At 41.5% G+C, this 20699-nt stretch overlaps 4 protein-coding genes across 5 annotated transcripts; 2 read left to right on the plus strand and 2 right to left on the minus strand.

The window, feature by feature from the left end:
* Positions 1-3574: 3574 nt before the first annotated feature.
* Positions 3575-6685, plus strand: LOC149380653 (protein FAR-RED IMPAIRED RESPONSE 1-like). The gene is made up of 3 exons (XM_089630448.1): positions 3575-4428; positions 4695-5769; positions 6191-6685. The coding sequence occupies exons 1-3, from the start codon at positions 3575-3577 to the stop codon at positions 6641-6643; spliced, it is 2382 nt and encodes a 793-aa protein (XP_089486574.1). The 3' UTR covers positions 6644-6685.
* Positions 6686-6965: 280 nt separating this feature from the next.
* On the minus strand, positions 6966-11305 carry LOC149380654 (uncharacterized). Its single transcript, XM_089630449.1, has 8 exons — positions 10865-11305; positions 9952-10470; positions 9554-9877; positions 9320-9478; positions 8629-8943; positions 8065-8556; positions 7417-7901; positions 6966-7343 (listed from the first exon to the last, which is right to left on the minus strand). The coding sequence occupies exons 1-8, from the start codon at positions 11303-11305 to the stop codon at positions 7169-7171; spliced, it is 2910 nt and encodes a 969-aa protein (XP_089486575.1). The 3' UTR covers positions 6966-7168.
* Positions 11306-11934: 629 nt separating this feature from the next.
* LOC149380655 (large ribosomal subunit protein uL30z-like) lies at positions 11935-14017 on the plus strand. 2 transcript variants are annotated; one of them, XM_089601916.1, is made up of 6 exons: positions 11935-12040; positions 12148-12342; positions 12641-12738; positions 12837-12974; positions 13393-13495; positions 13605-14017. In XM_089601916.1, exons 2-6 carry the CDS (start codon positions 12154-12156, stop codon positions 13818-13820), a joined length of 744 nt encoding a protein of 247 aa, XP_089458042.1. In that variant the 5' UTR covers positions 11935-12040; positions 12148-12153; the 3' UTR covers positions 13821-14017. The 2 variants fall into 2 exon arrangements, with proteins under 2 accessions (XP_089458042.1, XP_089458043.1); XM_089601917.1 differs by having other exon boundaries at positions 11948-12032.
* A 32-nt stretch (positions 14018-14049) lies between these two features.
* LOC149380656 (uncharacterized) lies at positions 14050-20191 on the minus strand. Its single transcript, XM_089601915.1, has 3 exons — positions 19875-20191; positions 19319-19529; positions 14050-19231 (listed from the first exon to the last, which is right to left on the minus strand). Exons 1-3 carry the CDS (start codon positions 20031-20033, stop codon positions 14490-14492), a joined length of 5112 nt encoding a protein of 1703 aa, XP_089458041.1. The 5' UTR covers positions 20034-20191; the 3' UTR covers positions 14050-14489.
* Positions 20192-20699: the final 508 nt, after the last annotated feature.

Below are 20699 nucleotides of genomic sequence, written 5' to 3' on the forward strand. Positions count from 1 at the left end.
AAGGATGCTTTGGAAGAGGTGACGCGGGGATAGCGGTGGACGGCGACGAAGACGCGGGCCATTTTGGGGTACGCGGCAGTGGGCGGCGTGGGGCTGCTGCTGGTGGCGACGATCCCGTGTCTCAAAGCAACGATCTATGATTTTATTTTTCTCTCGACTAATTTTGGTTCTCAGGAATTTTTTTTTCCTTTATAACCTGGGAATCAAGTTCATTCTTGTTCCTGGAACGCATGTGCAAATCAACAAGCTTCTTGCTGAGAGAAGTTTATGGCTTTTTTTTTAATACAGCATGTTCGTGTAAATAGATATCATATTTACAGTATGTTCGTGTAAATACGAAGCTTATTTACAGTATATTCACTGTAAATACAAAGCCTATTTACAGTATATTCGTGTAAATAAATTGAAAAAATTCTGGAAATATTTTGGGCACGAAAATTCTGGAAATTATGAATATATGGAAGACAAAATAATATCAATGAATGAAGAATATATATACAGATTTTATCCATAATGAATTGCAACGAAAATAGAAACAAATTACCTAAAGTCAACGCTGAAAATTTACAAATACATAACAATTAATGGGCTGAGAACTTTCAAAATCTGCTCAAAATTCAAATTTCAAATTTGAAAACTTCCCTATTCGGTTTCAATATTTAATTCGAAATTTAAAAAAAAAACTGCCTAATTAAAATAGCGTAAGGGCAAAAAGGTAAAACTAATTCAATTAATAAGCTGCCACGTAAGCAAGATGGCTATTTACGAGAAATTAACGAAAGGTTGGCTAAAACCAAATTGCTAGTGTTTTAGATGGCTAAACAGCTAATTATTTGTTTTTTAAAGGTAATTTAGCAAAATAGCCAACTCAAACCTTAGAAATTGCTAAATAGCCAAGGTTTTGTAAATATTAAGTAAATAGCCAGCAAGAATTAACTACCAGTCTAAGAATACTAAAATGCCCAAAAAAAATTTCCCGTCCATTCGCCCATTTAATGATGAAAAAAAATCAGGAAATTTCTATTCCTGAGATTCTAGGTTATTAAACCTCTTCATTAACCGCTGGATCATTTACTCGGCCAAAATAAAAAAAAAAAGCTTTAAAAAAAAGCTCTCAAAGAAAAAGAAAAATCTTTGTCTCTCCTCCGACGAAATCTAGTCCACCATCGTCGACCACCGATTTCGGCTGCAGAGACTCTCGCATGTATGGATTGGTAGATGTTCTTGATAGTTTTACAAGTATTTATTAATTTCAAAAAAAGAATTACACAAAAAGTGGAAAGATAACTTGGGTTTTTTATTCGATTTCTGAAAACATTTATTTTGTGTTAATCATCTTCCTCGTCGATAAAGATTCATGTATTGTAAATGGATGTGAATATTCGTATATAGCTTATTCATAATCCTAGATTTTTTTCCATAAACCCTAGAAATTTCAGACGAGATTTGGTGATTCGGGTTGTAAATGGCTTGATGTGTGTTTGTATATTTACATATACTTACTGCATAATATGTCAAGTTATGAATTTGTTATAACTAAATTGGAATATTAACACGTATTTACTGTAAAACAGGGTTAATAGGGCTCAACCATGATGACGAGAACAAAAATAGCTGCCGTCAGATATAGAAGCTCACAATAACGCCGTCTACCGAAAACAGTTTGTAAATTCATTTGATTACATTCAGCTGTTGACGTTCAAAAAGCTTCACTGCAACATAACAGCGATAGTAAATATACGTAAATACAATAGTAATTTTATGTAAACCGGTGCGAGAATAGACTAAAATAAAAAAAAGAGAAAAATACACTACCTGATTCATTCAGAGAAAACCTAGCCATCTTGAGGAATAGTGATATACTCAAACCTGTGAATGATTTTCGGCCATTAAATTAACAAGTAAATAAATAATTAGAACAGTAAAAAAAAGGAATAAAGAAAAAATATAAGGAAACCATTCAACAAATAGTCAGCCACGTTTAAATAGTTGCTACAAATAAGGAACTTTTTGAAATTCCCTCGTATAAAACTTCCGAAAATATAAAACAATTCAAAATTCAAAAATTTCATAATTTAAAATTTTAAAAGGACAAGGTTTGGAATAGAAAAAACATGCAATTGGGCCATGTCATCCGAGTGACTATTTACTTATTATTTACAAAATCTTGGCTATTTAGCAATTTCTAAGGTTTGAATTGGTTATTTTGCCAATTTTTTGTTTTTTTTAAAGAATTGTTGTTCATTTTTTTCGTGCTCTAATTAGTTTTATTTATTGTTTATAATTTCATTTGTTAGTAAAAAAAAATAACTTTTTACCGTTTGAAAGAACATTGTTTTTAAAAGAATTTAAATTTTACTAAAAAAGATTTAAAATTACACCTTAAAACCGCTATCTACGTAATTTCCCCTCACATTTATCGCTACATCAAGGATTTATTGGCCAAAATAGAATTTGTCTATTGGGATTATTCCTAAACTATGACTTCTACAATGATTTAGGACCAAAATCAAATAAGTCTAATTTTATCCTAAACTATGACTACCTATTTTCCTAAAGTACAAAAATAACCCCACTTTGTTTTATTTTTATTTTATTGGAGTATTTGACTTCTGTTACAAATGAGATTACTTTTTATTTTAGTCAGACTTCTCTCTCTCTTCCTCTCTCTCTCGCGTGTGTACTCTGTCTTCCTCTGTTTTCATGTTCGTCTCTCTCTATCAACCCGTGTCTCTCATCTCGTTTCTCTCTCTGCTCTCATCTTGAACTCGTTTTCCACTGGCTTCATGCTCGTGGAAAAAAGGTATGGAAAAGCTTCATCATGAAAAAAGTTCGTCACTTTGATTATGGAAAAGCTTCATCATGAAAAAAGTTCGTCACTTTGATTAGGGTTTAATGGTTTTCATGAAAAAAAAGAGTTTTTGTGGTCTTTGAAGTTAAAAAAACAATGAAAGAACGATTCTTCGAAGGTTGGAAAATCTGGAAAAAGTTCGTCACTTTGATTATGGAAAAGCTTCATCATGAAAAAAGTTCGTCACTTTGATTAGGGTTTAATGGTTTTCATGAAAAAAAAGAGTTTTTGTGGTCTTTGAAGTTAAAAAAACAATGAAAGAACGATTCTTCGAAGGTTGGAAAATCTGGAAAAAGTTCGTCACTTTGATTATGGAAAAGCTTCATCATGAAAAAAGTTCGTCACTTTGATTAGGGTTTAATGGTTTTCATGAAAAAAAAGAGTTTTTGTGGTCTTTGAAGTTAAAAAAACAATGAAAGAACGATTCTTCGAAGGTTGGAAAATCTGGAAAAATTTCTTAAAATTTCTGAGAATCGTTGAAGATTTATTGACATTGTTGCATTTTTATTGACATTAATGTCAATAAATCTTCAACGGTTCTGGGAAAATCCTTTGAAGATTTATTGACATCAATGTCAATAAAAATACATTTTTATTGACATCAATGTCAATAAATCTTCACAGTTTTTTAATTTTTTTTGTTATGATTTTAAATATTTATAAAGGAATTTTAAACGTTTAAAATATGAAATTAACATCCCGATTACACTCTTTTATGCAGTAATGGGTGATATTTTAGTGTATGTCAAGCATAGTGGTACATGGGTGAAACCATGTGTATACAAGGAGGGTGCATCGTTTGTACTTGTGCTTTCGGATGGTTTTGAATACCACCATCTCATGGACGCCTTGTACGCTGAGATGGGGCTCTTACCGTCCACTCATTCCATTGTGGTCAAATATGAGACACCATTTTCGGCATTGCCAATAAAGATTACAAACGATAGCCACGTCAAAAGTTACTTGTATTTGAGGAGCCGAGACCTTTCCATGTCAAATTATCATCTTGTTATTGAGATAGTTAAGCTAACGCCCGATGAGGCAGCAAATCAGCCGTCCTCGTCTCGCCTAGAATTAAGTCCAATGAAGGGGGAGTCTCGATTTGAAGAGTTTGCATCTCCGTCCACAATTGGATTGGAAGAATACACATTTGAACAGCCGCGTGCGTTGGCATCACAGCCCCCTTCCCCGCCACAGAGACCGTCACAGCCAACTCCACCGACACATAAACCATCTCCACAACCTCATTCATCTACACAAGGACCCTCTCAACCCACTCCCTCGACACAACGACCTCCACAGCCCCCTACCAAACCGTCCAGGATTGGTCGTGAGCACATTGGGGAGAATGAAGTGATGGATTTGAACTCGCCTATCAGAGTCGAGCTAGGAGCTCTATACGCTACCAAACAGGCCTTGAAGAAGCATTTGAACATGTATGCGATAAGTAACCACTTTGCATTCACGACAAAGAGTTCTTGTAAGAAGTATCTCCACGTCGTTTGCCCGGGTGACAATTGTGTGTGGGCAATTCGTGCGGTTAGATTAAGGGAGACCGAGGTTTTTCAGATTAGGAGGTATGTGTTTCTCCCTATCTTTCTCTTTTTTACATCATTATTTAGTTATATTCACGAACCTTAATGCACAGTATTTATTGACATTAAATTCAACAAATACTGTGATTTATTGACTTTGATATCAATAAACACTGTGATTTATTGACTTCAATGTCAATAAACACTGCGATTTATTGACTTCAATGTAAATAAATACTGTGATTTATTAACAATCTATGTTATAGGTTTGTGATCTATCAACTGACATTCATTTATTCTTAATATAGGTTTGATTCTGAGCATACATGTTCCGTAGAGTCTAGAAAGAATCCAAAAGCCACGGCGCTATTCACAGGAGATGTTGTGAAACACAAGTTTGTAGATCCTCGACAAATGAATTGTAAACCGAAAGAAATCCTTGGTTACATGGAGACAGATTATGGAGTTCGTATGACGTATAAGAAGGCTTGGAGAGCAAAAGAAAAGGCCCTTGGGTTGTTATACGGAACTGACACTGAGTCGTACGCATTTCTGCCCACCTTAAAGTATATGATTGAGACAATAAATCCAGGGTCTGTTCTGGAGCTTACTGCTGACCGTGAACACAGATTTATAAATTTTTTTATGTCTCTTAGTCCCTTCATAAGAGGATGGAAGTTTTGTCGGCCTATCATCATTATCGACGCTACGTTCTTGAAGAACTATCATCGTGGAACTTTGTTTACAGCGGTAGCGATGGATGCAAATGAACAATGTTTTCCCCTCGCCTTCGGTGTTGGAGACTCTGAATCGAATGAGTCATGGTTGAATTTTTTGAGCACGTTAAAGGCAGCGATAGGGGAGAGGCCACGTCAAGTCATTGTATCTGACAGGAACAATGGAATATGTAACGCTGTGGCAAAGGTTTTTCCAAATTCGGGACATGGGTATTGCGCGCATCATCTTCTTGGAAACGTGAAGAACAATTTCAAGGGTCTCACCAAGAGTTTCAACTGGAAGTTTTATGGTGCAGCAAAGGCATATACTCGTATGGAATTTGAAAAGTATATGCGCATGATCGACCGGGAAAATATTGAAATTCGACAATACCTTGAGAATGAAGTGAGACATGAAAAATGGGCTCGTTGCTACATTACCAATACAAGGTACTCAATCATGACCTCAAACAATGCCGAGTCTATGAATGCAATGGACTCCAAAGCTAGAGATTTTCCAATTTCGAAGTTGATTGATTGGTTGAGAGAGAGAATGCAAAAGTGGTTCTACGACCGAAGAGAATTAGCAACGGCTTCAACGAAGGTGCTCACTCCAAAATTTCAAAAGCGAATGGATGACTCTCATGCTCTTTCTACTTTAATGCTGGTAAGATCTATACTAATGTAATATGCTCTTTCTAAAAAAAAGAACAGGAATCCCATTAATTAATTATGTTTCAATAACTCACTGTGACTTTTTATTGACATTAATATAAATAAGTTCCAAGATTTATTGACATTAATATAAATAAAAAAAGAACAGGAATTAATTATGTTTCAATAACTCACTGTGACTTTTTATTGACATTAATATAAATAAGTTCCAAGATTTATTGACATTAATATAAATAAAAAAAGAACAGGAATTAATTATTTTTCAATAACTCACTGTGACTTTTTATTGACATTAATACAAATAAGTTCCAATGTTTATTGACATTAATATAAATAAAAAAAGAACAGGAATTAATTATGTTTCAATAACTCACTGTGACTTTTTATTGACAATAAATACTTGTTCATTGTAGGTGAGACCTTCTTCTGTTTTCGAGTTTGAGGTTTTAGATAAAGATGGAGAGAGATGGGCTGTGAATTTGCAGCATAAAACATGCTCATGTTTAGAATTTCAAACAGATAGTTTTGTATGCGCTCATGCGATTGCGGCATGTCATATTCGTAACCTTCCACCTGTGGACTTTTGTTCTGCCTATTATACCACCGAGTACTGGAAAGGGTGTTATTTAGGTGTCATCCACCCCCATGGCAGTGCTAAAGCATGGGACATTCCTGTTGAAGTTAAACAATTCAAATTACTTCCTCCTCACTTCAACAGCCGTCCGGCAGGTAGACCTAAGAAGAGAAGGATACTATCCCAAGGTGAAGTGCCTAGTGGGCGTAAATGTAGCAGGTGCGGCAAAGAAGGACACAATAGAAAGACATGTGATGATCCCGTTCCTTTGTCTCAGAGAAGCAGTCGTTGAATAAGTTTTAATTTAATGTTGTAACCATTTTGTAATTCTGAATATGATCTAATAGTTTATAATTATGGATGTCGTCTTTTGTGAATATGAAATTCTTCTACTTCTCTTAAAACCAACAGTTTTATTGACAATGATGTCAATAAATCCTCAGTTTTATTGACAATGATGTCAATAAATCCTCAGTTTTATTGACAATGATGTCAATAAAACCTCAGTTTTATTGTCAATAAAACCTGTCAATAAATAATAATTTTTATAGACAATGATCTCAATAACTACCATACCTAAACACATCAGTAAATATGATCTCAATAAACCTCAGTAAATATCAAAATAACATACCCACATGTAACTACCATACCTGTTCAGACATTAAATAGTGTACCTGAACACTTCTCATAATACAACATACAAAAGGTTACCCACATGTAACTACCATACCTGTTCAGTCAAATCCTACCTAATATCATAGTTGTGGGATAGCAAAATAAAAACATACATATCAATGTCAGCTAATACAACACATCATACATCAATGTCGGACATGCATCTATTCTCTTGCTTCAAACTGCCGTGCCTATAAAGATCGATCACTAGCTTTTGACGGTACATGACCATGTCATCTTGCTTCAAATCCGTCAATGGAAGCCCGTGCATCAAGAACTCTGCGGTCTTAATGACAAACATCCCGCAGTCTCCGCTGTCAACATAATACACAATATTAAATTTAAAAATATAATTACTATGTAAAAGTAGACATTTACAATCCCTACCCGTTATGTTGTTGAGGCATATCATCGGCGAATATAATTTTGAATGGCTCAGAAGTCTGATCCTCAATTTTTAAGCTTCCAAACGCACCAATTGAGCCTAGCATGATGGGAAGGAATTCAGCCAAACCGGCTATACTATCTCTCGTTCCCTTTCGATAGCTCAATGAGTCATAAACAGTGATTGACTTGGCGGGGAGGGAGATAACCAAAAGAATCCAATGATCCTTTGAGTGAAACGGGACGTAAATAATACCCACATCTACCCATGGACAAACGCAATTCCCTGCTGATTTCATCCCTAAAACGATCTTCTGCGCAGTTGATTGCTTGGACCAGTCAAACTTGTCGGGATTCTCACAAGATTTCCATTCGTTGTGTAGTTCTTCGACATATTTGGTGAAATGCGTGTTGGTGGTCGTGTATGCATGGCTGACTTCCGTGTACTTCCTCTTCTTCCTAAGGTAGTAGAATAGTACACTCATGTGCTGCAATCAAATAGAACTCAGATGATTTATTGACATGAATAGATATAAATCAGATTATTTATTGACATGAATAGAAATAAATCAGATTTCATGTCAATAAACACTTCTTTTATTGATATGCTCATAAATAAATCTTATGACTTATTCACATGAATTATGGTACCTCATCGGTCAGCCATTCATCTGCCGTCCACAAGGTGTAAAACCATGTCTTTGAGCTAATGCATACGTCCCGGAAGTCCCAAGATGGAGACAACGACTCTTCAAAGTCATTGTATTTAATCTTGACATTTGTCTTCTTGTATCCGGGTTTTAGACCAACTTCCAACCACTTGGTCATCACATCAACATCATCAACGGAAGGCGGTGCCGTTGGATCCGAGAGTGGATAAGGAGAGGGCATTTTCTTCGGGCCGGTGGTGAAAAGAACATATGGCCGTGACTTCGGTGTAGGAGTGTATGTTGCCGGGGGCCTCCGGATCCGATGTTTTTCCGGCGAATCGGAAATGATGATAGCTTGCTCTTTGACCCGGTCTACAATATCCTGGGTAACAACTACATCGTCATCGTACATGCCGGCCTCTTCTTCCACTTCCATATCTCTCAGTTCTTGTGAAGTATGGTTCAAAAAACCCCATTCTCCATAAACAACTACCTGGAATTGAATAAACAAACATAAATAAATTAATAAATAAATAAATTTGGAATGTTGAGTAAAAATGACTACCTGAGATTGAGTAAAAATGTCGTTCTCTCCGTATACCCGCTTCTCTTTGTTCTCCCTATCTCCATCGCTGGCTTGAGTGTCATCATCTTCTTGCTCTCTTTCTTTCTCTTCTTCATGTGTCTCTCCTTTCTCGTCATCATGTGTTGTTGGTCCTCTCTCGTCATAATCTCGTGGGTCCTTATTCTTTGGAAAGATCAATTGGATCTTTTCATCAAGGCCCTTGACATATTGGCTTAACTCGTCAATTTTGCCATATATGTCCTTCAAATCAGACTTTACACTAGCCATTTGATTCTCCAAAGCATGCAACCGCTCCTAATAGAATGAAAAAACATTTCAATATACACAAATTTTATTTGACATTCATGTCAATAAACACAGGTTCTTATTGACATTCATGTCAATAACAACCTGTGTTTATTGACATTCACGTCAATAAAAACATGTCTTTATTGACATTATTGACATTCATGTCAATAAACAACCAGTGTTTATTGACATTCATGTCAATAAAAACCTGTAATTATTGACATTCATGTCAATAAACACAGGTTTTTATTGACATTCATGTCAATAATTACAGGTTTTTATTGACATGAATGTCAATAAACATTGGTTGTTTATTGACATGAATGTCATAAACACAAGTTTTTATTGACATGAATATAGTCAAAAGTCGTGTGATATTTACCTGGGAATGCTTGTCAGTACTCGTCTGGTCAGTACTCGTCGGTGGCACCTTCGAGGCTTCTTTCGCCGCCACAGTGGATTTCATTGATTTTTTTTCATGACTTTTGACAACTCTTCCTTTCGCCGCCACAGTGGATGAGCGAAGTGGAGTGTAAACAATCTGGTACATGAATTCAAGAACATGATGAATAAACAATGGTGATACATTAATCAAAGGACATGTTACTAGATTTACCTGCGAGCTTGAGAAATCGATTTCTCGCATCTTTAGCGCAGAAACCTTAAATGTAGATTTCCATCGGAGCATGAGAGGAATGACCGTGTCGGAGACTTTGTGGCAAATTTTTTGCTCCGAGAGGATGGGAAAAGACTCGAATGCCCAAATTTGAAGAGGCAAAAAGAAACCTGGCAGTCTCACTTTACCTGTGTCCCTCGACCTTGACTTCTCAATGAATGTTGTAATCTTTTCATGGAGGAAATTCCAAGCCACATTTCCCCACGGGTATCGGTTGAACTCGTCCAAGTTATCCACCAACTTGACATAGTTCATGTTCGGTACCTAAACAAAACACTATCAAGTTAGACATACAAAAAGGTTTATCAAAATGCAATACTCATAATTACTATGATTACCAAACAATTCGTGTTGTCGGGGATGAGCACGTTCAGCAAAAAATATAGTATTTTAAACTTCGCCTTCTTCTCAGTCTGCCATTCTTCGCTCTCAGAGACCAAGGACTGCACGACGTCCCTCTTATTTAAGGCACCCTTATGGAAGGCAGTTTCGTAGAGACCATCCTTGACAACTTCCGAATAAGAACATTTAGTGTAGTCGTCAACAAACCGTAAGCCGGTGATCTCCGCAAAATTCTCCTTACTGAATGACCGAGGTTCACCGCCAATTTCAAAAAACAAAGCATCAGAAGATGAGTCCTTGTATTGTCCAGCCCGCGAGATAATATGATTGACTATCGCCGAAGAATTGGCTATCTCGGGGACGTCAAGGAAATGCCCAAAACAAGACTGCCTGAATATATTGGTCTCTTCCTCGGACATTGATTTCTTCATGACCTCATTGAACTTTTGAATACCGCCCAAAAAGTTGAACGTAACCCCGGCAATTTGGTCATCGTCCAAGACTCTGCTCCATCCCTAAATGAAAAAAAACATTACTTAGAACATGATATCGTTGAAGTACCAATGTCAAACCTTCCAGTTTATTGACATCAATGTAAATAAAACAGACGGTTTATTCACATAAATGTCAATAAATCAGACAGTTTATTGACATCAATGTCAATAAAACAGACGGTTTATTGACATCAATGTCAATAAACCAGCTAATGTCAACGACCCCGGCAACACCAAACACATGAGAAACAACAACATTGTATAAAAACACACATTTGGGCGCCAAGAGTTAGAACTAACATCAACGTCAACGGATTAAAACTATAATTAACATCTCACATTTGGGTTTTTCTTCAACAACATAAAACTATAATCAACATCAACACTATAATCAACATAAAAAATAATCTCTAACCTTTTGATTTTTATTGGACGACTTTGTGATTCTGGGCTTAGAGGATGGTTTTTTTATGACGAAATCGGCAAAGGAATCATCTTCGGATACCACATTGGTATCTATTTTTGGTCGCTTGGCCGGAGACTTCGGCAACTTTGAGATGGTCGTCTTCCTCTTCTTCTTTGCAACACTTGGCTTCTTCTTCGCAGCGCTCGGATTCTTCTTCGCCACGCTCGGAGGAGATTTCTCAGGCGAGGGATGGAAAACGCGAGGACTTCTACGCACCACCGGGGGAGATTTCTCAGGCGAGGGATGGGAAACGCGAGGTTTCTTGGCGGGGGATTTCTTCTTCGTGTTTGAGTTTGGGTCGGGTATTTGGGTTTGAGTTTCGGCCAAAATGGGTATGGTTTTAGGGTTTTGGTCTTGGTGTTCGTCGTTAGGGGTCTGGGTGTTCGTCATTTCGGTGGTTTTTGCCGAAGAAATGGAGAAGAACTGGAGAGAGAAAGAGAGAGCGAGAGAGGCGCGGTGGTTTCGGTGAGGTCTGGGTGAGAGGCGTGGTGGGTTTCGGCCGAAGAAATGTAGAAGATGAACTGGAGTGAGAGAGAGGTGTCGGTGGGTTTGTTTAGGGTTTCGGTGAGAGAGAGCGAAATGGAGAGAGATGGTGAGCGATATGGAGAGAGAGAGAGAGAGAGAGACAACTAGTTTCAGTGGGTTTGTATAGGGTTTCTTTTTGGACGAAGAAGAAGAAGAAAAAAAACGCAGAAGAAGAAAAGAAAATATTTTGGACGGTTTCAAATTTTAATTCCAAATCAAATTAATTGATATAGGTAATAAAATTAAAAGAAAAATGTTTTAATTTTCTTATAAAGAGAAACTAAATTGAAAGGATATAATTGTAATAGCTCAATTCATGTAGTCATATTTTAGGAATAAATTGGACTTATTGGATTATGGTCCAAAATTATTGTGGGAGTCATAGAATAGGAATAATCCCATTTGCCAGGGACGAAAGTGGGCTAGCGATAAGCAAAGACCCATAAATAATTTTCTTTGCAATAAGCCCAAATACAAAGTTAATATTCAATTTTGTCTTGTATATAACTGGTAAATTGCAGATTTAGGGTTTTAGATCAAATACGAGGCGACGCCCAGATTTTTCTCCATCTGTCAGCAGTCGAAAACCCAAGTATCCCAGTAATTTTATTTTCATCAATATCTCGTTTGTGTTCAGGCATTGATACTTGGCGCACAGTTCTTCCTGGATAATTATTCTCATTCTTGGATGATCAATTGGTTTGCAGGCAACAATGGCGGACGTAGCAAAGCCGCTGGCTTACATCCCGGAGACGATCTTGAAGAAACGGAAAGTCAATGAGGAGACGGCTCTGAGAAGGAAAGCGCAATTAGAGCAGAGAAAATTTGCTGCCACTAGCAAGAAAAATAAGACCGAGTTTATCAAAAAGCCCGAGGAATTCGTCAAGGAGTTCCGTTACAGGGTAACGAAAAATATTCATTCTTTTTTATTTTCGAAATGCTTTTCTATATTTGACTAGTTAGATTATGGGTTATATATTTGAGATAGCTGAATTGATGACTATTATCTGTCCAAGAATAAGAACCGTGTGTAATTTGAGTTGAAGTCCTGGATGTATTTGGAGAAGGTTGGTTCGGAGGCATGATGTCAATTGCTATTTAAGCATAAAGATTCGCTTTATCTTTACCATCACAGTTTGTCAAGTTTAGTGACAAGCTTACTGTTGTTTAGCTTTAATGTTTTGTTATTCTGTATTTCAGGAGGCAGATTTCCTCCGTATGAAGACTAGGATGAAGAGAAAGAGGCCAGAGTCATCCACCGGGAAGTCGAAACTCCTCTTCATTGTCCGCGTCCAAGGGTAATAATATATCTGTATATGTATTATATAATTACAGTATGTTGTACCAGATAAGAATATTTTTCATTTCTGAAATTGCGGTTTTTAATATTCTTCAGAACAAATGACATGCATCCAGTAGTAAGGAAGACGTTGTACGACCTGCGATTGAGGAAAGTCTTTAGCGGTGTCTTTGTGAAAGTGAATGCGTCGGTACTTGAGAAGCTTCAAAAGGCTGAGCCGTATGTGACTTACGGGTAAGCCATATGAAATCTTTTGCATTTAAAGAAATGATTCATTTGTCAATATAGTGCATGGGAAAATCAGCATGCTGAATCTACTTATATTAGAATGAAACTTACTATATTCAATAATTTAGATAGACTTCTAGTCGGAAATGTTGATGGATCTTTAAGGATTTGAAGTTTCGCACAAAGTTCTTCCTGGAGTCAAATTTCCTTTGGAATAATGGTTTCTAGGATTTTATCTGTGCGTATAGAAAATTTAGAATCCTCTCTGCTTGAGTCTTCCCTGGTGAATACCAATGGGGATGTGCTCCAATGTAATTGGCTTACATTTTTTTGTTATTGTTAAATGACCCACTTTTGTCTTGAGAGGTAGAACAGCTGAGGCAGATGATATATAATAATCTTGATGGGTTTTTTGGTGTCATAGATATCCGAATCTCAAGAATATCAAGGAACTGATTTTCAAGAAAGGTTATGCAAACATAGATAAGAAGAAGGTACCTCTAACCGACAACAACATTATCGAGCAGGTACTAGACTCTAGAGCATCAAATCTAAAATATCGTATTCATTTTCAACAGAAGCAATACATTTTTTCAATACATGTCAAGTCTTTTACAGCATTTACAAACTTTGCAGGAACTTGGGAAGCATGGAATTCTCTGCATTGAAGATATTGTCCACGAAGTTGCAAATGTTGGTCCACATTTTAAGGAGGTCACTCGATTTTTGTGGCCGTTTATGCTGAACAAGCCAGTAGAAGGGTTAAAAGGACTGAAGAAGACATATGAGCAAGGAGGAGAATCTGGAAACCGAGAGGATAAAATCAACGAGCTAATCGATAAAATGAATTAGGTTAAGGAGAAAGAGAAGCCAAGTTTTGAATTTTTTTTAATTATAAATTTTGATTTTATGTTAGTCTGTACATGGGGGTAAAACCGTACTCAAATTGTGTTGTACTATAATTTTGATCCAAAATAGTAAAACAATTTTGTGATTTTTGATATCTTATAAGACTGCTTTGTCCCTCCACGGAAATGGGATGGCTCGAATCACTTGTGTGCCAAACCTCATTGATCTCCATTGGGCATTTCTTTGTGTCGACTGGCAGGTGTTGGATTCTATAATAATCACTCATTACCACGGTTTAATGTGTAGTAGTCGCTCGTGGTTCTCTGTAATTCACTCCTCCCTTGCGCTTCGGGCGGTAACAAAGCAGCTTAAATTGGGCTCAGAAGTCCACCGAATGGGTAGTTTATTTGGCAAGTGTTATAACTGTCGAGTGTTGATGATATATAGTCGAGTTATGTAATCTACTGCACTTCGTTAAGAATGGTAAGACAAGTCAAGGATCAGTCCGAGTAGTTGGGATATTGAATACTGCAACACACACGCACATATATATACATACACACACACACACACACACACAGTCTTAGAGACGAGGAAACAGTTTAAGAACCCACGGTAGCTAGCTATTAGCAAGTATTACACACTTTCGTAAGAATAGTAAAAAAGGCTGTTCTATTGATGCGAGGGAAAAGCAGACGCCAAGAACTTGTCGTCCTCGTCATATATCTGTAAGTTCTTGGACTTCATCAGGAAGCCGACCGCTGCTTCGTCAAAGTCCAACAGAAACGCCATCTTCAGAAGCTCGGCGAGCTCGTGAATGCGCTCTCCGTTCTCCCACAGAAGTCCCTCCGACACCACCTCTGAGAAGTACGTCGCTCTCTCGATGACGTGGCACTTAGACCCCTCTCCCTCCTTCATCCTCTGCGTCAAGATCGTCGAGCTCTCTCTCTCCCACCTCACACTCCGCCTCGCCCGCACCCTCACACTCTCGCCGGAGGACAGACTCAGATTGTAACCCACCTCGATCGGATCCTCCGTCTCCACCACGCTCAGCCTCAAGAGATCTCCGACGGTGCGGTGCCGCTCCTCTGCTTCCAATGTCACGGCAAGGAATCCGAGTACGAGCTTCACCAGGACTCTCCCGATCAAGTTGGAGCTTGGAATTTCCCTCCGGTTGTTCTCCACGGACAACTCTTCTTCTCTCCGGACTGACTCAGATATAGTTCGGACGCCGAGCTGCTCAAAAACCTTGAGCAGGTTGGTCCGTGAGAGAGCTGAGGAGGCTGGCTGAGGATACCAGACGAAGATGGGGAGCGAGGAAGACCGGTCAAAGAGGCTCTTCAGCTGAAGATCGTCGGCGATGAACACGTTGCACTTCGCCGCCAGCGAGATTCCGTTTGAACCACCACCGCGCGGCATCACCGGAACTTTGACAAACTTCTCCGGCAGATTATTCTTCTCTGTTTTCAAGGAGCAGTGTTTTGCAATGTAGCCCCAGAACTTGCAACACTCTTTGTTAGACAAACTCCGGCCTGATTCCTCCCAAGTCCTCCATAGCCGGCAATAGTCTTCGGTGTCAGGACTGAGCTTGACTTTGAAAGTGCTTGAGAAAAACAAGAGGTTTGTCTTATAGTGCTTGTCCAGTACGGTCAACTGTGAACCAAAGAGACCAGAGTTATCATGAACCACGCAATCTCCTGGACTTACCCATTTCCCAGTGTGACTCCCGGTGGGGATCCAAATGTTCTTATCGGTGTCACTTTTAGGCTCCCAGTTGTACATTTCCAAGTAGTCATACAACCTTAATATCTTTGAAAACTCACTCTGGGATCCGAGCTCAGCGGCGATTAGGGGAGATCCTTTCTCGGCCACGACTATGACCCCGATCGAGGCAAGAACTCCTCTGTAGTCAGCGAGTTTTGGACCATAAAACTCTTCGTCGATGAATGGCCCATCCGTCTTCTTCAGACCCGAGTCGGCGAACTTCGGATCAAAGAGTAAGCAATCTTGAGGAGGCCTGTAGCCGAGGTAGGTCTTCATCCATGGCTGAGAGAGCTTTTTAGAGAAATCATCGGGAAAATTGTAGTCCTTCTCCGTCGATAAGATCTGAACGCAGTCAAGCAAGGCGAGCGCGGTTTCGCGGCTCACGGACTCAACGTCGCGGAAGTTAAGGAGACCATTTGCCACAAGCTTGGCTCCGGCTGCTGCCTTAAAGTCGACCACCGCTCCCATGCTCTTCAGCTCTTTTCTGTAGGCATGGACGCTTTTACCATACCAACTGTCGGTGTCGTCGATGAAAGGAAGGCTTGCGATGGGCGATATAGCCTCCCAATCGGAGCTGTAGAGAATGCACTCCTTCGGGGACCGGAGATAGTCGCAGTGGCGGGTGCGCAGCCACTTCTGCTCGCGCAAGCAGTCCTTGAGATCGGAAGGGACGACAAGAGCGGTGTCGGCTTCGTGAAATTTCCGGTAAGCTGAGAGCAACGACATGACTTTTTCTTTCGACACCAATCTCGACGACGCACTTTCTTTAAAATACCCAATGAATTCCTTCACGGCGTGCTCGAAATCGACCACCACTCCGATCTGTTTCAGCTGGGGTTTTAAATTGAAGATTTGAGAGCCATAGTAGGTCGAATCGACCAACGGGATTGCATCGAAGATCTGCAGAAGACAAGCCCAGGTCGGTTCGCAAAGCACGGATCCGTGGGGACAACTGTAGCCGGAGCTGGTCTTCAAGCACGGAGTTCCGGTCAAGGCTCGGACTACTTTCTCGGACGAGGTCTCGAGATACATGCACATCAACAGCGTGACAAGGGCTTGGCTGGAGAGGGAAGCTAGGTTTCGAGACGGCTTCAGGCGGTCGGCCATGAACTGGTAGTGCCCTGCAGTGAAAGAACCGGCCACGCCGAGCAACTCGAGCTCCTCTTTGTAGCGGCTAATGTCGCTTGTTCCATAGTGATCTATGTCCACGAACGGGATGTCGCTGATTTCCAACGCGACTCGCCAGGTGTCGTCGTACCAGACTGCCTCCTGTGGCGACTTGTCTCCCAAGCAAGTCCTCAGCCACTTTCCGCCCTTGACGCTGTTGATGAACTCTTTCGGGGAGAGACACTGCTTCCTAAGAAAGGCGATGAACCCGAGGATCGAAAGCACGTTCTCTCTGGTTAAGTTTCCGGAACCCGCCAGGGACATGAGGCGGTTTCCGATGAACTCGCAGGCCTCGGAGTACTCGGACTTCACGCCGACGGCTCTCAGCTCGGCCGTGTAGCTGTCTATTGTGATTCCCTCATAGTAGCTGCGGTCGATGAGAGGGATGTCGACGAGCACCGAGCCGCTCTGCAGAAGGCTCGCCCACGACTGCGACGATGAGCCCAGCAGGAACGACTCGCACGGCGGCCTGAAACTAGTACACCCCTTCACGGTGATCCTCAGCCAGCTTCCCTCCGAGATGCTCTCCACAAAGCGATTGGGCAACTGGGTCCCGCGGCGGCTCCGGATCCAGTCGAGGAGGAGGAAAGCGTTGTGCCTTGTGAGCGGCGATCCGGCGGTAGCTATCCGCGAGTCCGGGATGGGGATACTTGGGACGTCCTCGGCCTTGGCTCTGTCGCGGAGGAATCCGGCAAGCTCATTCTCGCAGGAAAGTTTGGCCGGGGAGAGATAGTCCTCGCTGAGCTCGACATAGCCGAGGCCGCGCCAAGCGTTGGAGCCGACCAGCGCGGCCCACTTGCTCCCCTTTGCCGGGACCAGGACTCCGTTCCTTGACCTCACCACGGTGCCGTAGTTGTCCACCACTGGCATCTGCGAGCAGAGATGATCCGCCCTGGCCTCCGTCAGAAACCTCTTGTTCGCCGTCGAGTGGTAGAGGAAGTGGGTGTAGGACACGAGAAGCCTCCTCTCCCGGAGAGACCCGCAGAGGAGGCCAGCGTAGTCAGACACATCTACGACGTCGATCTTCGCGTGGCTCTGGAGCCACTGCAAGAGGAGAGCCCGACTCAGGCTCGACTGTATCGCGTCCTGAATGGCCTCGGGGACGAAGAACCGGCTCCCCGGGCACCCCAGCTCCCGGTTCCACTCGATCAGCCACTCAGCTTCCCTGGGCTTGCTAGACAGGAACACCAACCCGTCCTGACTCAGCGCCGACCCGGCCACACTGGTCAGCGAGACCCTCCCAGAGAGACCCTCGTACTTGAGAAGTGGGATGTTGCGGAGGTTGGTTGCGCTGAGCTCGCCCCAGTGACTGGCGGCGAAGGAAAGGAGCTCGACGTAGCCGGGCACTGAGAGGCCATCAACGATGCGGGAGCCCTGAATGCACTTCCCGTACCACTCGTGGTCCACGGCCTCGACTCCAAGAAAGTTGAGGAACCGGTCATTGTCTTCGCTGTCGAAGCAGCCGGCGAGGACAAACTTGCCGTGGGAGGAGAGGGAGGAGAGGCTGACACCATCTCGGCGGGCCCGGGCCAGAACGGCCCAGAAGCCCGGGAGCAGCCTCCCGACGTCCCGCGGGCGGTGGAAGAGCCTCTGCTCGGCCGTGGGCTCGCTCGGTAGGATGTGTTGGTCGGCGAGGCGGGCCCGGATCCCGTCCCTCACTGCCGCGTTGAGCTCCCGGTAGCTCGAGGGCTCCACGGGCAGGTGCCAGAAAATCCCCGGGAGCGTTGAGAGGGGGACGTCGGGGTTTGCGGTCACCAGGGACTTGAAGGCGTCGGAGAACGCGTGCGGGACCCGCCCCAGGATGCCCCGGTTCCAGGGGCAGTCGAGGAGGATGGTCTCCCGGGACGATGACAGGACAAAGTCGGCCTGGATCACAAACGGGAATCCGGTCACCATCTCCGTCGGAAGGAACGCGTAGATCCCCGGAGACTTCTTGACCGCGGAAGAATCACCGAGCGGGAAGGCCAGCACGACGGTCCACATGTCAACGCCGCTACGGCGATCGACGCGGCACGACGCCGGCACTGGGAATTTCTGCCGCCACATGTAGAAGCTGCACGGGGAATCAGGGCCGGCGGTGAGATGGATTGTGAAGGACTCGGCATCAATGTTCTTGCGCTGAGCATAGTCGGTCTCCTTGATGATGGCCACCTCAGTGACGGAGCTCAGGCCGCTCCGGACAGAGAGGCGTTTGATCTTCGAGAGGAAGAGGAGGACCTGTGGGTGGATGGACGAGAGTTGACTTGTGACCGCGTTAACTTTGTCGGCCTTCAGGGGAAGAACGAGCGTTGTCGTCGGAGTTGTCGAAGAAGAGCCGTACATTTGCTTGATTTGGGACAGAGTCGGGTTCTGTTCGACCCACTCCGGGACCACGTAGCCGAGACCACAGTGATCGCAGGGCTCTTCGTTGAAGCGGATCTGATATCCGTTGCTGAATATGTACGGAGTAGAGGTTATCAGGAACACGCTTTTGAAACCAATCCCTGCAATAATAAAACCAAGCAAGCAACAACGTTTATTATACATACGCGAATATTATATTCTATTCTACAACGTTACAATGGCACTACCTTTCTCTCCGATATAGCCCTTATTCCGGTTTTCTTTCTTGGTTGACCGTCCGACGCTGCAAATGGAGTCGATGTTCTTGCGCGAGAAGCCGATCTCGTTGTTGAAGATGAGCAGTGTCGCCGGAGCTCCGGTGGCGGTGATGTCTTTGGAAATTATGACGAACTCCAACGACGGATCAACGCTCTCCGAGTACTCGTTATCTTCCGCGTTCTACCCAAAACAAAACAACACAACTACTCACACTGAGCTCCCTGATGTTCATGAAATTTTCAGTTTAACATTCCTAAAGTGCTGCTAAAAAAGAAACGACGGACAGAAAAAGTAAAACTCGAAACGATCATAAACAAATATGCGAAACCACCAAAGCTTATAAAAAAAGTGATTCAACTCTTTTTTAGAGTATCGTCAGATTAAAGCTCAGCACTGAACACCCAAACATCAATACAGTATACAGATACATAAGCAGCAAACTAAGAGAAAAACAACCGCAAAGGCTCGACTTTTATTTTGGTGTGTGTGTGCAAAGGTTTAGTTTTCATGGCTCTGAAACGTCACCTGAATCAGCTCCATCAAGAAATGGACGTCTTTCGCGTAAAGCTCGGCAGAGAGATTTTTCACGGCTTGGTGTAGATCCTCCGACAGAGGGTTCTCTTCTCCGCCGATCGAGAACTTTTTCCGGCGAATCTCTTCGATGTGCTCTCTCGGACTCGCCATTTCCGTACAGAAAAGAGAGAAAATAAAGAGTCCGCTTTGTTGTGTTTAGTTTGCTTCAGATTGTAAGAGTGAAGTGAGACTAGACTGTGCTTCAGACTCGGTTTGACCCTTTATACATTAGAACTTATGGGAAAAGCAAACCGAAAATCTGAAATACTTCCGCGAGAAGTATTTCATTATAAAAAGGAATAAAGAATATTAATATTAATATTATTTTACACTTCTTCGATAGACTAGAAAGTAAAAATTGTTAGAAAGTAATGTCTTGGGAATAATTGTACGACAAATGTGAGAAAACAATAAATAATTCCATGCATCTTCGACGACTGTTCTTTGGCTCGGTCTTCTTGTTGACTTGACGAATCTTTTTAATTTTGCTTTATTTTTTCCAAAGATTTTTCATTTGTTTTCTTTTTCTGTTTGATAATAATAATAAGGAATTGAAAATATAGCGTTTGCTTGCTTTGCTGTGTTTGTTTCAGAGTGTATATAAGAGTGAAGTGAGACTAGATTGAGGTTTGATGTGAAAAAACACTTGGAAAAGGAAATAGATCATACTTCAACGAGAAGTATTTAATTAAAATAATATCTGATAATTTTTTTTATTAAAATAATAATAAAGAATAATATTAATATTTTCGTAACCTTTTTAAAGAAGGAAAGAAA

This window comes from Urtica dioica, chromosome 11 (genome assembly GCF_054948205.1).
Source record: "Urtica dioica subsp. dioica isolate 48M chromosome 11, U.dioica_male_clone48M_v1_H2, whole genome shotgun sequence".
NCBI lineage: Eukaryota > Viridiplantae > Streptophyta > Magnoliopsida > Rosales > Urticaceae > Urtica > Urtica dioica.

Bases quoted from the DNA above. Each gene is read 5' to 3' on its own strand.
- LOC149380653 (XM_089630448.1), top strand. From the start codon at position 3,575: ATGGGTGATATTTTAGTGTATGTCAAGCATAGTGGTACATGGGTGAAA. The intron at 4,429-4,694 runs GTATGTGTTTCT...TTCTTAATATAG, and splicing joins GAGGTTTTTCAGATTAGGAG to GTTTGATTCTGAGCATACAT. The intron at 5,770-6,190 runs GTAAGATCTATA...TGTTCATTGTAG, and splicing joins CTCTTTCTACTTTAATGCTG to GTGAGACCTTCTTCTGTTTT.
- LOC149380654 (XM_089630449.1), bottom strand. From the start codon at position 11,305: ATGACGAACACCCAGACCCCTAACGACGAACACCAAGACCAAAACCCT. The intron at 10,471-10,864 runs GTTAGAGATTAT...TTTTTCATTTAG, and splicing joins CGTCCAATAAAAATCAAAAG to GGATGGAGCAGAGTCTTGGA. The intron at 7,344-7,416 runs GTAGGGATTGTA...TTATGTTGACAG, and splicing joins ATGCCTCAACAACATAACGG to CGGAGACTGCGGGATGTTTG.
- LOC149380655 (XM_089601916.1), top strand. From the start codon at position 12,154: ATGGCGGACGTAGCAAAGCCGCTGGCTTACATCCCGGAGACGATCTTG. The intron at 12,343-12,640 runs GTAACGAAAAAT...TCTGTATTTCAG, and splicing joins TCAAGGAGTTCCGTTACAGG to GAGGCAGATTTCCTCCGTAT. The intron at 12,975-13,392 runs GTAAGCCATATG...TTGGTGTCATAG, and splicing joins GAGCCGTATGTGACTTACGG to ATATCCGAATCTCAAGAATA.
- LOC149380656 (XM_089601915.1), bottom strand. From the start codon at position 20,033: ATGGCGAGTCCGAGAGAGCACATCGAAGAGATTCGCCGGAAAAAGTTC. The intron at 19,530-19,874 runs GTGACGTTTCAG...TGTTTTGGGTAG, and splicing joins TCTTGATGGAGCTGATTCAG to AACGCGGAAGATAACGAGTA. The intron at 19,232-19,318 runs GTAGTGCCATTG...TTATTATTGCAG, and splicing joins GGGCTATATCGGAGAGAAAG to GGATTGGTTTCAAAAGCGTG.